The following is a 17,066-nucleotide window of genomic DNA, read 5'->3' on the forward strand; positions in this document are numbered from 1 at the left end:
TGCCACATATCACAGACAAACAGGTTCTTAGCATGGTTGTGACTCAGCTCACCGTGGTGGTGTCATATGAACTGGAGAGATCTGTGATGAGAAGAATGGAGTAAGGGCACATACTGTGGCATCTGAAAATTTTCAAAGGAAATTTCCTTTTGAGGATGTTAGGCCACTGTGATTGGGGCAGTCCAAAATCTCTCTCACACTACATCTACTCAGTATCACTGTAAAAACAATTAATCCTGTCCCTTGGCACTGTTGTGAAGGAGCAGTGAATCACAAACCAGAGACAATGATGATTCTCTGGTCCTAGATCAGACTTTTCCAAAGGCCCCTAAGACTGCTCCCAGCACAAATAACGTCTCAGACCTCAACTGTGAGTTCAAATATCAGCACCGGGCTTGCCACACTCCAATGCATACAGTGAAATGAGGGCTCCCTCGGCCCAGGACACCCCATGGGTCACAGCCATACAAGCACATCATGCTGGGCTCACCTTCAACACTAGCATGTAAGCCAGCTAACGTCTCATGGGGATAAATTCTCAAGAGCGAACTGCTCTTCCCTCCCCGCCCCCTGGTGCCAGTATGAAGTAACTGCTGCTGGTGAAAATTTAGTTGAACCAGCTCTGGGCACTTAGAAGAAAAGATAATGGATAATATGGTTACCAACAAATATGGTGGGTGCTTCCAAGAGGAAGTGATGAACACAGATGGAAGGATTGGCTTCTACTGTTCATGCTACCGAATGAGGTGACAGCCACCCTTGAAGGCATCCAAGTCCTCATGCAAACCACAACCTTGTCTGCCCTTAGAAGAGGACCCTCAGTGAATAAGCTGGAACTTTCAGTAATATCACCTACGACTGTTTCAGTAAAACACTAGCAAAGTCCATGCTGAAGGCGAGGAACGGGGGTGTGGTGAGGCTCAGACATGCCAGCTGCCACTACAAGACCACGAGAGACTCTGTAACCCCTCTGAGCTTGCGGGGGGCAAAGACTGACCCCAAGGACTGTACAATGGACACAAGGAAACCGGGGAGATTCTTGGCTTATGATATTTGCTGTTATTCAGAATCACCATTGTGACAAGACAGCTTAGTTAAACAGGGGGAAAAGGAAGTTTGTAATGGACTGATCCTTTGAATGAATCATCATTGGGAGGAAAAACTCTAGAATCCACCAGCCTGTAAGGGTTGGCAGATTCAGGATATTCTTTTTCAGAGCATTAGGAGGCAATCCGGTACTAGAGGAACGAGATACAAGTTAGGGAGACACTGAAAGAAAAGAAAAAAAAACCCATCTGCATGGAAACCCTGCTGTATTTTGGAAAGTATCTAAGCTCACTAAAAGCAGTTTTATGCCAGAGTTGGCTTGTTCTCTCTACATCGTTTTCCTACCTCCTTTCAACCCAATCCAATGTCTGACGCCTTTCCCCAAAGAGGAAGGTATACATTTCCATGCATCTCTGTATCAATTCAGCATTTGATGTGCTGTCAGATTAATTTCTTTAAAGGAGAGAGGAATAATGTCACTGGATTATAATGTCACAGCCTGCACGCTCTTACAAGAAACGTTAAGTTCACAGAACAGGGAGGGAAGCCTCCCCAGCACACACACAGTGACACAGGAAGCAAGGGCGACACGTCACCACATGCGGTGGGAGGCAAGCACAGCACACGGGGCACGACACGAGACGGGGACGACGCCACAGACAGCACAGGCATGGAACTCTGTGCGTAGGGGTTGAACTTACAGGCACGGAAAGTGGTGGAGCAATCACTAACAGAGACAGAAGAAAGTGGGAAGGCTCTCTCAAGGGTGTCCACGTTACCACGCACACGGCCTGACATGCACGAGCAGTCACGCCCAGAACGTCCGCAATCAAAACAACATGCCCGTCTCATTCTCTTGTAGATGGACATCTTGGCTATAACCACAGGGGTTGGATGGGAGGAGAGGAAGAGCGGTAGTTAATGGCAAAGTCACACACAGTGAGGCAGCTGGAAGGGAGCTGAAGGGATTGAACACAGGTCTTAGTTCACATTAACAGTCTTGACCCAGAAAAAATAAAATGCAGAGAGACTCTTGGTAACAGTTTGGTTGTACATCGAAAAGAGCAGAGAAAGCATCAGTGGCCTGTAGAGTCCTCCAAGGCGGCTGCGTATTATTTTTCTCCCCTATGTAAAGCAAGTGACCACAGGAAAGGCATGGCGGATGAGAACAGTGTTGTTGGATAGGAAGCAACACACGTTAGAGACAGCACAAACGCAACAACATTTTTTTCCCCCGGCACGATGAATACAGGAGGACAGAATATACACACAGCCAATCAATTAATTCCTTATTGGGTACAATAAATGTTGTGGGGTTTTTTTTTGCAAGATGCAAGAATATCTAATATGTAGGCTTTCTAATTTCCATCCATTTCTGGGCATTAGGCAGAGGCTGGGATAAGCTTTCATCAAATTAGATGTGAAACGATTACATGTTAATATCGAATCTGAGGATGCCTCTGTTGAACTTCCCCAGAGTGAGTTTACATGATGCCTACAGGAATTTAAATTTACTCTTGACAGAACAAATATCCAAATCTGTCCATGTAAGAAATGCAGCTACTCAAGGCGAACGCTGCATATTTGACATTAAAAGCATTTCACAAATAAGAAATCACCAGAAGCATATGAGATGTTGGTCTGTTGGAATGCACTAAGCTCCTCATGGGTGTATTTTCTGCCCACAGCTCAGAGAATGAAAATCGCATCTGCTTTTCTCTCCCCACCCACCAAAAATTCAGAAAGTTATAGGGTTATTGGTTAACAATAATTTTTTCCTATACAGAAAATACTGGCCAGCATAGAGGAGAAATTACAAAACATGAGATGAGAGAATAGATCCCATGTAAAATATCTTACTGAGATCTGCATGAGGCCTTGAGAGCTTGTCTTAAGCCACTATCATGGGTTCTGCACTGCCTGGGAATCCAACTTGAGTGCTAACCTACAAAACTTGTTGGACCCCACTGTTACAGTTCTCAAGGCCCTTCACCTCCACCCTTCAAGCCAATTTAGATTTCAGCACAACGAGAACCTTCTGTACCTCATTTTGAGGCTACAGCAGGCAAACATCATGACTTATCCTTAGCGCATGCCTGCCTGCTCCTCTCACAAGATGGGAGAAGAATTCATGTTTATTCCAAGCATCACAGCCAAATAGTCAGCTAGACTGGAGAGGTGTTATTCCCTGTGCCCATACCTTTCATTTTGAAAGTCATTTTTCCCCCATTTTTTTTCCTTAGTGGAGAAATGGTTGCACTCTTACTTTAAAATATGGCCAGTGGTTTTGCCCTCTTGGAATGTTACCGTCACCAGGAAGAGAGGTTTAAATCTCTCCAATGGGTCAAGTCCTGTTCTAAGACCTTTATGACTTGCCATCCAGTCTATTTGTCAAGCAGGGGGAACGTTATGATTGTGAGGAACAGGCACTGGGGGAGATGGATGAGAGATCTCTTCAGCAGCAACTCCATTCCCGTGATCTTGGCTCACACTTCTAGCGACAGGTTCTGTTAGCATCCTAGCTAGTCAGCTGTTCAGGTCATCACCATGCAGCCCCAGCCCTGTTCGATGCGTCATTCCTGAGCTTAGCTTTTACAAAGAAAAAAAGAAAAGAAAAAAAAGAAAAAAACTCCACTATAGCATTTGAATCAGAAGAATTTAGAAGGCACGGTATGATTGCCCAGACACCCCAAACAGCAGTTGTTGAAGTCAAGAAAGGGAAAACAGTCTTCGGTGGAAGACATGAAAATCAAGTTATTTTAAATGCATCCAGATCTGGTGCCCAACTCACAGACCACTTGCTTGTTTTTGCCTTCTCAGTTCTTTTACTGGAAATATTGACTTGTTATTTACACAGAGGAGGGAAACGAAGATGATTTTTTGTTTCGCTGTAGATAAATTGTTTTGAAAAAAAATTTTAATCAAATGCTGTAGCAGAAGAGAAGCCCATCAAACTCTGAAATGCTATGCTTCTCATTAGCAACAGTGCCTGGTTTTCGTTTTCATACTGCCATTTTGGGTTCATACACAGTAATAGACTCTGACACATTTATAGGGAAAAAAAGTTCTTATATGTATACTGTCTTTAAGGACAAGGGGAGGGAGGAAGGGATGGAATAACTTTTGAAACGGTTTTGTCAGGGGTAAACCCATCATAATGGGTGATTGAAACCTCCTACTTGATAAGGGTTCAGGAGGAAACACAAACTTCAAATCAGTGCCTCTCGGGGACTGTTTGCAATTGTTACTGTTGGCTCTTCTGGAGACCATGCATTGTTCTAAAATTTCATAGTGTTAGCATGCAGGAACAGGCTGAAACTGGTAATCAAAGCAGCAAAAAGGAAAAAAAAAAAACAAAAACTTTTGCTATAAGAAGATTAAATGTTAATTGTCAGCACTCACGTTCCAAAGCAGCATATGCATAAGAAAGAAAGCATGCTATTTCTTGTCATTCCTTCCCAGTCATCAGTTTCACAGTCACACCAAATCCAAAATAGAAATCTCAGGAGACAAACAAGCACCACCGCACACACACAACATCAGCAAGAATGATCAATGAGAGGCTGAAAGACAAGACAGAAACAGTTAAAAATGACTGAGCCCCACACGCTGATAAACCTTTGTGAATTACAGCATCTAGACCAAGGTGCCACCAGGTAGGAGGCTGGCACTTCTGCTTTCCTTCTGAAACAGTCCATTTTCACTGATCCCCCATCAGGTGTCTTCACCTACATACTTCTGGGTCCACTCTCTTAAAAGGTAAGGCCCATTCTGACCTCCTCCTGGTGATTGTGATCCATCGGGCTTGAAGGATGTTATGTCCCAGCCAGGAAGAACCTTCCACTGGGCCATGTTATGAGTCACAAACAGGCTCTTTAATTAAAAATGGATGAGGATGTGTCCCTCTGGTAGTAGCCGTTCCAGGAAAAGTAGATACTCTGTGTGTAAAATTACACTTTCAAGTCGTAAAATAAAATTATATCAAAATTAAGTCATGGATCTCCAACTTTAGAAAACACCGTCCTCATCCGCCTCGACTCTATCTCTCTGCTTCCTAATCCTTCGTTTTTGTTTTAGTGAACTGAGGCTGTTCAGAATTAACTGATGTTTTTTATTTCCATGTCTCCATGATTGTTTCCTCTTTTAGAGCTGATGTAGGTTTGAAGGTTAATTTCAGATATCAGAGTGCCACTTAAAACTCCCAAGGTTAGGTTTCAAAGGGCAATTGTGAAAGTTTCAGTATTTATTTAAAACAGAAGTTAAGGTTACTATCTACTCCCTGGCCACATAGAGTGCCCTCTCTCCTCTGGTGTTTGCTGCTTTTCTTTTTTTATCTAGTCACCTAATGCTCTCTTCCCCAATCTCCATCCTCAGAAAAGGGAGTTTTCCACAGGATCTCAATGGTAATGCTAAGTAGACCTGTGAGGACATCTAGTGGATCCGTGTGGAAGAGCAGCTAGTTAACAGACCGTCCGACCAAACTGGGTGAAGATGCTGCGTGCCTCTAAGAATTGAACCCTGCAGTGTCATTTCAACTCAGTGGCTTCTCCCAATCCACAGAAGATTTTTAAGGGATAGCCAGGATGAAAGCGAGAGAGATTCCAGGACATGGTCCTAGAGTGGTCAAAAGTGGCAGCTTGCATGGGCTGTGCAGTCATGGACCATAGAGCAGGACCGCTTCGGCACCAGCTGGCTGGGTCTCCTTCAGTCAGGTCAGTTCAGTCGCTCAGTCGTGTCTGACTCTTTGTGACCCCATGAATCGCAGCACGCCAGGCCTCCCTGTCCATCACCAACTCCCGGAGTTTACTCAGACTCACATCCATCGAGTCAGTGATGCCATCCAGCCATCTCATCCTCTGTCGTCCCCTTCTCCTCCTGCCCCCAATCCCTCCCAGCATCAGAGTCTTTTCCAATGAGTCAACTCTTCGCACGAGGTGGCCAAAGTACTAGAGTTTCAGCTACAGCATCAGTCCTTCCAGTGAACACCCAGGACTGATCTCCTTCAGAATGGACTGGTTGGATCTCCTTGCAGTCCAAGGGAGACTTACAGTCTCCTTAGAGCCCTGTTATAGCTTCCTGAGACAGGGAACAGACAAGAGTGTGTCGCGGAGAGGTGTCCATGATGCAGCTACATGTCATTCCATTTCAGCGTTCTTGGAACTTTATGCTCAATTAATTGTCCCCATCGGCTGGCTTAACTCTGGGAAAGTAGAGAAATATAAGCCCCTGGAGACTCCGTTTGCTTTTGGCCCACGTCGTAAGGTTCTTGTTCTTGGACTAGTGCCACAGATGCAAAGAGGTTATGTGGTTGCCAAGAATTAGACCCTAGGTCTAAAGGTGTTTCTCCTCTAAGAACTTTGTCCTAGCAGTTTTACAATTTGAGAAAAAGCTTTTATGTCCTTTCCTTCACCACGATGAAGTGGATATTCATCCAATACTTCCATTATGACTTCCTAGTGCTATTTTTAGAGACAAAAGTATTTTCCTCATGGACATCATCAAAGCTGTTTACTCAAGTGTTGAAAACTGGAAGATTTCTCAGACACACTCTTGGACAACTGTTCCTATACATGCAAAGGTCTTGATCATGAGAAAGGAAACCTGTAGAGAAGGGGCTGTTGTAGACTAGCTTGGTTACGGCTCTTTCCTTGTATCAAGCTGACAGTCAGTTGTCAAGTTCAGGTTCTCTGCTGGTTAGCCCTTCAGAGCCAAGCTTGGAATGGAAGAGGGAGTTGGACTCCATCCCGTTCTCACACCATCTGCCTCCTGAATCAGCAACCAAATTGTCAGCCAATTTCCAATTGTAGAATCTTAATTTCCAGGGTGGGCTGGAAGGGGCAGGAAAAGCAGTGCTGGACTGAAAGGCTCAGGTGGAGTTTTCCAACTGCTGGGAAAAAAAACTGTAGGTTTCAAACGGAGCAATTCGAGGCAAGACTGGAGTGGAAGAAAAAACAAAACAACAAAAACCTGCTCTTCAATTCAGATTGCAACTTCATGTTTAAAATCAGTCCAATGAAGGGTGGATTATTTGCTGAAGGGGGAACTCTAGAGCTGCTCTTTGTATGCTCGGCAGCAACTAAAATTTTAAGTCAAAATATCCATGGAAGAAAAAGTCCACTGAGGTGTAAGACGGAGGCATTTGTTTGATACAACGATGGGAATCCGAGAGCATTCTTTCAAGTCCTATAAATGGGGAGTGATGTCTTCACTTGGTGAAATTCTCCAACTAGCTTCTGGAGGGATGAGAAAGACCTTCCCAGGTAGTTTTCCAGCAATGGAAAGAAGGGAACAAAAAAGCTGGTTAATGACAGCAGAAGAGAGCACAGAGCTAGTAGGGTGATCCTGCCCTGAACGCTGTACTGTGGCTGGAGAAGACAGAAGAATTTGGCACTGGAGTTGTTTGCGGACTGACACCATGGTTTCCCTCCACTAGATACAGTAGGCAGCTTGGCAGGAAGGAAAGCCGTCCATGTCCTCAAGCCATTTTTCAAGATGTTCTGCAGATAAAGGGAGCCACGGAGCCAGTTCTGGCAGAATTTTGCCCCAAATTGAAGGTCACTTTGGTTTTGTTGGTACACAGAGTGTTCCATACCCTCCAACGACTAGCCCAAACCAGATGACCAACTTTCTTCTTCTTCTGCAAAGGAGTAAGAGAGAACCAGGTGCAGAAACATCTCCACATTCCAGGGCTGCTGTACCGAACTGGTCTATAGGTTGGGTCTCTTGTACACGAGTAAAGATGGATGCTTGTTGCTGGTGCCGTGGAAAGCAGCACTGTTCTAAGGCACACACGGAAACACTGGCCCAAAGGTCATCATCAATTGCCACATCTTGCTGGGAGAGACGGTCTAATTCTTTGAGTAACTTAGGGCTCAAAGACTTACATTTACTCATCCAGGCTTCTACACAGCTCATTAATAAAATGGAACATAGTCTTTGAGCCATCCCTTTCTGCCTTAAACAAGTAAGCAGATCTTGCATAGATGTCTAGGTATACAGGAACTAGGTATGTCCTAGTGGGTATTGCTGAGGGAGAAATTTTATTTTAAAGCAAAGGTACTTCACGGACTATAGAAAATAATTACCACTGTGGAAATACTTGTCTCCAGTAAGGCAATTTAGGTACTTACAGTCCCAAAGTTGGGTGTCCAATTAATTCTCTCTCAAGCACTTACTTCGTGTAGAGAGGCACATATGGTGTAATAAATGTATCACTCTCTATATATCTCTATGCTTATATATAAAAATGTACATTTTTACATATAAAGTACTGGTACATATCATATATATATCACAACATGGGAATATATATGTAGCATATGTGTTTCCTTCAGGATAGGAATTCAAGCTTAATAGCAGAGGAGACCAAGTATAATTTATCAAAGGCAAGCATGACAATGATCCCCAATTGATGAGGCTTCTAGAGCTGGTGGTAATTACCTCAGCCGACTCAGTGTCCCCTCAAGGTCCCTGAGACAAGGCCTTCAAGACAAACGCTGTTGTCAAGGTCTTATTTTCAAGTGGAAAAATAAGACAACGCCAGAAGCTGGCAAGAGGTTGGCAGGGGGGGAACATGGGGGGGCAATGGAGGGGGTGGGAGGTGGATGAACAGAGAGGGGTTCCCTGCTCGCAGGGTTCTCCAGCTCCAGGCTACTCTGCAGACCAAGTTGGGGCATGATGTTACTGCTACATGCAACATGAATACCAAAAGAAAAAAAGAAACTGCAACTGTACAGAAAATAAAAGAAGTATCTCTTCTAGAGAAAGACAGGGGGAACTGGACTCTGGGCTGCTGGGAACCCGTTTTACTCACAATATATCACTACCAGTGTGCAGTTAAAATAGAGTAGGGGCCGTGTTCCAAGGCAGCAATGAGAAAAAAAAATAAATCAAAAATATGTCAATGATTAGAAGTTAAAGAAAATTCCTTCAAAACACAGCAATTTAGAACATGACTTGTCCCCTAGGAGTCCACCTTTTGACAAACTTTTAGAAGCTGGGGGAGAAAAAAGGAAATCATTAGACCGGATTTGTTACACAGAAAAAGAAAATGAGTAAATAGCAGATTCTGAGAACTTGCTCCTTGGCCAGACAGCTGAATTTGACTCTCTTCCTGGATGGAGAACTATGAAAAAAATGGGAAAAAATGCAAAAGTTAAACTATACTACCACAGAATTTCCAGAAACAGAGTGTCCACACTCAGTATTTCTCCAGGTAGTATGACATAAGACATTTAAGACTGAATGAAGGTGAATGGGGATGTTGGGGATGGGGTGGGGAGATTTAGAAAGCGAAAAGTGAGGTTGGGAGGGGAGGGTTAGAAAACAATAAAATCCAGGGATGTCATCAGCTCTGCCCTCCCAGAGACATATCATTCCAGGATGAATTGTTAATACTTGGCCTACCAGGTTTGGACAATGGAGCGTGGGTCTGCTGCCCTCTCCAATTTAGGGTTACAGGCAATGTGTGTTCAAAGGCAGGAAACCACCCGACTTGCATGCATTATTAAAACTTCTAGCTCCTTCTAACAAAAGTTTCTTGGCAACCCTATCTTCCCCAATTTCCTAACCTGCCCAGCATGCCCAGGGAAGTTCAAGTTTAATCATTCATTTTATTCTAACCACCCTGCTCACATATGCATCTGCATCCCACCCTCTGTAACACAGGCTGCTATGGCCTTTTAATGAGGAAGAACGGTATGTGGACAGTTCTGACTGTTAGCAAGCATTAGCCTCACAGCTGAAGGCCTCGACGAGGCCCAGAAGGGGAGAAGGGTGCAGAGAGAGGGAGCGAGGCCCTATCTCACCGCTTGGCTCTGCGGGGACAGTCCTTTTGTAGAAGGAAACGGCAACCCACTCCAGTGTTCTTGCCTAGAGAATCCCAGGCACGGGGGAGCCTGGTGGGCTGCCGTCTATGGGGTCGCACAGAGTCGACACGACTGAAGCGACTTAGCAGCAGCAGCAGTGCTGCCCTGTAGGATGGGAGATCATTCGATTCACTAGCTGAACCAATGTTAAAGGTAATGAGAGTAGAATTATTTCAAACAATTACGTCCCTCTCTCTCCAGGAGGAAGCTAAAGTCAGTGGCCGCTTGCTTGCCTGGAATCAAGATGGAAAAATATCTTAGAGGCCAAACCCTCATTTCCAGGGACTTAAAAACCTGACTGCTGGGTTCCACGTCATTGCCCAGTGAGGAACATGGAGTCAGCATCCAAGCAGGAGCCATTCCCTGCCATTTCCATTCTCGCCTCCCTAGAGCCTGTTCTCTGTCTAGTCACCAGGGAGATTCTTTAAAACAAGAATTGATGATATCATTAACTTGCTTAAACTCTTGCAATGGCTGTATTTATTATAGGACTAAAACCCAAGTTTCTTCCCATGGCCCCTGCCTGACCTCATCTCCTACCAACCTCTCCCCAACCCCACCAGCCTCATTGGCCTTCCTGCCTTTGCTCAAACACCACCAACTTATCCCTGCCTCTGCCCTTGCTGTTTACCTGGACTGGATCTCAGCTTCAGCATCATCTCCCAAAGAATGCCTTCCAGACCTTTCTGGCTAAAGCAGCATCTCTTACAAGATCCCTCACACTCTCAGGCAGTCTCCTCTCTCTTCAGAGCACTTGTCTCTCTCTGAAGGTATTTAATTATTTCTATGCTCACTGCTTATCTCCATTCACTAGAGTGAAGAATCCAGGAGGGCAGGGACTGTCTTATTCACTGCTCCCTCCCTGCCTCCAAGAATAGTGCCTTGCACAAAGAAGGCACTCAACGCATGTGAATGACCGACCAAGTGAAGGGAGCCTTGCCATTTCACTGATACCCCATGGGGCCAGATTCTCTGGCAAGTATCTGGTCAAGGGTTATTGGCATTAGTACTCTCCTGCATTCCCCAAACCCCTCCACTACAAGGGTTTTCTGACAAGGGTTCATCCTATCATACTTGTTTCTCTCCCATGTACTTCTTCCTTGGGATGTTGTGTTCCTTCTGATGGAAGTGATCCAGGCGATGCCTGGTCAACTGAATTGTGTTTCTATGTTTCCAACCAACTGAGCTGAGCTGAGTGGGTGCATTGCCCAGTGAGAAGGGCCTTTTGAGTTATGGAGTGTGGGGGACTGGATGAGAAGTGAGTTTGTTCTGTGTCTTTACAGGATTTTAGATGCTCTTCCTGGTAGGCTTCCAGAATTAGAGCATTCTTAGGCCCCAAGAAGTTAGAGGTATGGATACTCTGCATGGAGAGGTCTCAGAAATGGGTAAAGGAGACCATGTGTTAAGTCCGTGGACCAAAGCTGCCCCAAGCATGTGAATCAGCCCTAGAATATTTCTGAAGAAACTTCTCTAGACCAAGAGTGCTTCCCATGAGCATTTGCCACAAGACTGACACAAGCCCATGTGTGTGCTTGTGAAAAAGCATTTTGTGGGGTGATCTCTTATCACTGGGTTCTTACTCTGCAGATCCAAGATCACTCACCTTGCCCTTCTCGCTTACTAAAAAGACTAAGGAACAGCATCAAGAGGAGTCTTCAGGTGAGCCTGAACCCGTCTGTCGGATCTGTGTGATCTCATCAAATCTCATCCTCCCACTAAACTTGGAGCCTCACTTTCCTCTTTCTGTAAAATGAGATTAATAATACCCGCTGACAACTACGCAAGGTTATGCTGAAGATCAAAGATAATAATGATCGTAAAGAGCTCAAGAGCTCTGGAAACATGAAAAACACCACGGGAAGGAAGGAATCACTATTGCTGTATCTCCAGGGTTGTGAACAACTTCTACTAGACAATGCAATGTAATGACTGCAAGCTTTACTTGACGTCCTAATGCTTTAGGTCAAGAGTTCACCATCCACCATTCCTGAGTTACCATATCCTCCTCAAGAAGTCCCACTGGCTGCTTTGTAGGGAGTTTGAGATGATAGGCCAGCAGCTGTCGAGCCCAACCTTATCCATCCCAAAGAGCAGTGGTGTTTGAGGTTTGGTCACCAGGCAACGGTATATAAAGTCCATTGGTGATGATGACCAAGTTCTTCCCTTAGGCCAGTCTGAGGGTATCACAACTGAAAACTCTGACCTCTGGTAACCAATCCAGCAAGGATCCCAAGTGGAAAGACAGTCAGCTCCCAAGCCCTCAGACTCAGTTTCCCTTCGGCCCTAACACAGCCACCTTTACACTTGACAGCCCCTGCTCCACTGAAAATCACCATGCGAAAACACTCCCTCCTCCAGGGCCTCGGCTGTCCGCCGTCTCACACCTAGATCGCATCTACTGTGTTTGATGGACACAGCTACCTAGGCATCCCTTCAGAGTCAAGAAGTGGGGATTAGGCGTGAGGCTCACACCGAGGTGTTGATGGTGGCGATTTTCCATCCTCTGCTCTGATCAAGTGAGGACGAGAATGTATTTCATGTCTCTTTAAACTGTGGGGTGAAACATAAACATATTCAAGAACTCTCTTGATGTTTAGTGTTTCTTTAAAAAGGAAAGGAGAAGGGAAATGAATTGGGGGGAAAGAGGAAGGAGAGAGGGAGGGGAGGGGAAAGAAACTCTACTTACGCCGTTTGCAGCCGCATTTTTTTATCCTTTTGGGATCTGTGATGTCATCATGACAGGCCTTGCAGTAAAAAAATGCCCTGGAGAGAGAGAATGGAAAAACTGACACATTTCATAATCCACCCAAGTGAAATGAGGACCGCATTTCCTCCACCATGGTGCCAAATTAATGAAACACGCCAGCACTAATTTCCTTTAATCTTCTGAAAGGTTTAGACATTTATAGACGGAAATGTTTGTTGCAAGACCATTTACTTCAAACACAGGATTCTGCAATTTGAGTTAGTGCTTCTTTTCATAAACTTTTATTTGAAAAGGAGCTGGGAGAGGGTTTGCTGATGTGACACACCACGTCTGCCCTCCCCGCTTGCATTTTCAAGAACAGCCCCAATGCCATTCATCAGAACACTTGGGCAACCAGGTCTGGGCCCTCGGTGGGAGGTTTAATACATCCCTGACATCCTCATGGTCTGATCAAAGAGGCATTAAAAGGGCACAAGGATGACTTTCCTCAGTTAAATAAAAATATCAGCCTTGTCACTGATATTTGAAAGCACATTCTCTTGTCAGCCAAGGTAAGCAAGAAATTGAAGAAGAAAGGAAAGTCATGGGGGTCCTCTGTCAAATTCTTTCTGGGATTTCATAGCCCATATTTACTCCCAAACAGGCTGGACCCACTCCCACTCTCTCCAGACCTGAGAATACTACATCAGTGAAGGTTTTCTTCTTACTAAGGAGCACATTTCACTTGACCCCAGGGATGGGTTGGGCAGAGGGTGTTATAGGGTTAGGGTAGAGGACTAAACCTGGGTAGAAAGGTGACCCACAGGCAGCAATCAACAAGAAAATCCCCTCATGTGACTCAAGTGTCAATATGTGATTACAAGGTGCATTGGCTGTGCTGGAGATATATTCTGGATGAGACAAAGCAAGATCACTGGGGCACTGTTTAAAATGTACAGGGCCTGGAAAAACAGCACTGGGGGCCTGTATCCTTTCAGTACTGGGGAGGGGGGTGGGTACCATGACAGTGATAAAATTCACCGGAACAACCTTCTGAATAAGGAGACTAACAAAATTTCTGGCTCACCACCTTCATCACTCCCAACATGCAACTGAATGCCAAGGATAAACATGGTCTTTCCTTGACCTAGGCTATAAAGAAAGAAACACATTTCTTGACCATGTTATTCTCAGTTCCTTTTTGTTTTTCATAGGACTTCATTTATGTTTGGCAGTGGCTAGAAACCAACTTTAAGACTTTGGGATCTGGAAGAGATTGTGTAGATCTGGCAGCCGAAGTCCCTGGGACTCAGGGTCCTCATCTGTAAATCGAGGAGGTTGTCATGATCTGCCCAAAGTCATCCTGTCTAGACCTTAGCCGACTCCAGGACTTCTAAAGTCAAGCCCAAAGCTCTTTCTACCTTAGCAGCTCAGCCACTGCTTAAAATGCCAGTTCTCAACCATCTTGCAAAAAACAAAAGGTAGCTGATTGCTTGTCTGAGTGACAGTGTGGCTAAGAACCCAATCAGTGATGACTTGCCCTGAAAGGGGAAGGACAGGAAAGGAGGAAGCAATTTTTCTTTCACTTCCCTTGGACATTTTCTCCCCCATTTGATGTCTCTACACATAATAATAATTGTAACAAAAAATGCATTTATAGAGCACAGATTATAGCCCAGGAGCTGTTTTAAGCATGTTATAAGCATTAACACATTAACATATTTGATTCTCAAACAATCCTTTGAAAGAGATATGATTATTATCTCTGAATTACAGATAAGGAAACTGAAGCACAGAGACGTTAAGCCCAAGGTCACAAAGAGAAGAGTAACAGAGCCTGGATTCGAACTCACACAGTCTAGTGCCAGAGCCCAAGGTCTTAACACATCTCTACTAAAGAGATGGTGAGACAATGATGGGTCTGAATAGATGACTAAAAACGTAAAGTATGATTATTTCATGAATTAAAGCTGGATTCTGAAAACGAAATATGCAAAGGGCCAGACATGTAAACTTAATGAGTGAAATGGGGGTGGAGGGGCCTGTGGCGACCTGGAGATGCACTCCCCCCAACCGAGGGCAGAGTATCTAAGCTCCAGCTGATTCTTGCTAAGAGGCACTTCTCTGCACTTCCCCACCCATCTCTGCCTTCCATGCTTACCTGGCAAAGCCCTGGTGCTCCGTACACCTGTACTCAAGCAGCTGAGCCTTGCTGGCGAAAGGAACACACCTCTATGCCAACTGATTTCGCTTTAAATCCATGGTTGTGCACGCCAGGGGTCTTTTCACACTTCTCGGGATCCTCCTCCCTGTCAACTTTCTCGCCATTCCCTCTCCTCCTCACCCGACCCCTTCTCCAGTTGGTGACCTTGCCCCATCCATCATCAAGACGAGATCTGCATCCTGCAAAGCTGGCCTTTAGGGTCTCCTTGTCCTCAGGTTTCCTGTTGTGTTTGGCCAATGGAAGGGGCCAACAGGAGACTGGAGGGTGAAAAGTGGTAGGAATTGGCAGTGATGAGATTCCTTTACTGAAGGACCCGGCTCCTGCCAAGCAGTGTTTCCTACACTGCAACCTTTCTCTCCACATTCTGACAGCCCTCTTTTGAGTCTCCAGATCCAGGGCTAAGAGTGGCTCCCGTCTGTTGTGAGCGCTGGGGTGCTTTGTCATCCCTTGCTAGTTTTCCTTAACTCTGTGCCCATAGCTTTACATGGTCCCTTCATAAAACTCGCCTCCCTTTTCCCATTTAAGCATGTCATTTGTTTCTTGCCAGGACCCTCACTGATACAGCAGCCACCCAAATGTACATCTCCAGCCCTCACTTTTTCCCAGAATGCCAGAATCTTAGGTCCCACTGGCTGTATGACATCTCCATGTGTATGTTTAGTGTGTATTGCCTGCTTATCCTAGCTAGATAGAACTCTTGATTTCCTACCACCCAGAACTTGCTCCTTTCCCAATTTACCCTATCTCAGTAAGATGGAGCCATCATTCCCCCAAACAGTATAAGCTCCAGATCTAGGCTCCATTCTTGATTCCTCTTTTCCCCTCACTTCTTATATTCAGTTCATCAGAGGGTCCTACAGACTCTGTAAAATGTATTCTGAGTTGGTCTTACTTCTTTCCACCTCTACTCACCTCTTGCAGCAGCCCCCAAGTCCATGGGCCTCCTCTCCCCCATTCCCACTACCTCCTATTCTCTACCATGCAGATGGAAACACCTTTTAATACATCATCTCCAGCTTAAGACCATCCATGATTCCATGTAATAACATAGCCTCTGTATAAAGTCCTATGGAAACCAGCCCCTGCTGTTCCCTCTAACCTCATCTCACCCCCTCAGTTCCCTAAACATGACAAAATTGTTACCACCATGTCTCCTCTTCCATTCTGATCCCTGTTCAATGGATTCTTTGTCATCACCTCCATCTCTGCTCGTATATCTCTCCCTCAGAGTAGCCATCACTTCAGTTCAGTTCAGTTCAGTCCAGTTCAGTTCAGTCACTCAGTCAGGTCCGACTCTTTGCGACCCCATGAATCACAGCACACCAGGCCTCCCTGTCCATCACCGACTCCCGGAGTTCACTCAAACTCGTGTCCATCGAGTCAGTATTGCCATCCAGCCATCTCATCCTCTGTCGTCCCCTTCTCCTCCTGCCCCCAATCCCTCCTAGCATCAGAGTCTTTTCCAATGAGTCAACTCTTCGCATGAGGTGGCCAAAGTATTGGAGTTTCGGCTTTAGCATCAGTCCTTCCAATGAACACCCAGGACTGATCTCCTTTAGAATGGACTGGCTGGATCTCCCTATAGTCCAAGGGACTCTTAAGAGTCTTCTCCAACACCACAGTTCAAAAGCATCAATTCTTCGGCACTCAGCTTTCTTCACAGTCCAACTCTCATATCCATACATGACCACTGGAAAAACCATAGCCTTGACTAGATGGACCTTTGTTGGCAAAGTAATGTCTCTGTTCTTGAATATGCTATCTAGGTTGGTCATAACTTTCCTTCCAAGGAGTAAGCGTCTTTTAATTTCATGGCTACAATCACCATCTGCAGAGATTTGGGAGCCCAAAAAGTGTGACACTGTTTCCACTGTTTCCCCACCTATTTCCCATGAAGTGATGGGACCAGATGCCATGATCTTCGTTTTCTGAATGTTGAGCTTTAAGTCAACTTTTTCACTCTCCTCTTTCACGTTCATCAAGAGGCTATTTAGTTCCTCTTCACTTTCTGCCATAAGGGTGGTATTATCTGCATATCTGAGGTTATTGATATTTCTCCCGGCAATCTTGATTCCAGCTTGTGCTTCCTCCAGCCCAGCATTTCTCATGATGTACTCTGCATATAAGTTGAATAAGCAGGGTGACAATATACAGCCTTGATGTACTCCTTTTCCTATTTGGAACCAGTCTGTTGTTCCATGTCCAGTTCTAACTGTTGCTTCCTGACCTGCATACAGATTTC

General features: G+C 45.1%; 1 protein-coding gene across 16 annotated transcripts in view; it reads right to left on the reverse strand.

Moving 5' to 3' along the window:
* KCNMA1 (potassium calcium-activated channel subfamily M alpha 1) overlaps positions 1-17,066 on the reverse strand; it is a 772,527-nt gene that overhangs the window by 138,430 nt on the left and 617,031 nt on the right. For 8 of the 16 annotated variants that reach the window (XM_025285153.3, XM_025285152.3, XM_025285139.3 and 5 more), the window contains one exon: positions 12,601-12,677. In XM_025285153.3, coding sequence (XP_025140938.3) covers positions 12,601-12,677 — 77 coding nt within the window. Of the gene's footprint in view, positions 1-1,748; positions 1,923-3,396; positions 3,637-8,860; positions 8,870-8,929; positions 9,173-9,214; positions 12,465-12,600; positions 12,678-17,066 lie in introns of those variants that run through there. The other 8 variants (XM_044942339.2, XM_025285140.3, XM_025285149.3 and 5 more) reach the window with 5 other exon arrangements.

This window comes from Bubalus bubalis, chromosome 4 (genome assembly GCF_019923935.1).
Source record: "Bubalus bubalis isolate 160015118507 breed Murrah chromosome 4, NDDB_SH_1, whole genome shotgun sequence".
Lineage (NCBI taxonomy): Eukaryota > Metazoa > Chordata > Mammalia > Artiodactyla > Bovidae > Bubalus > Bubalus bubalis.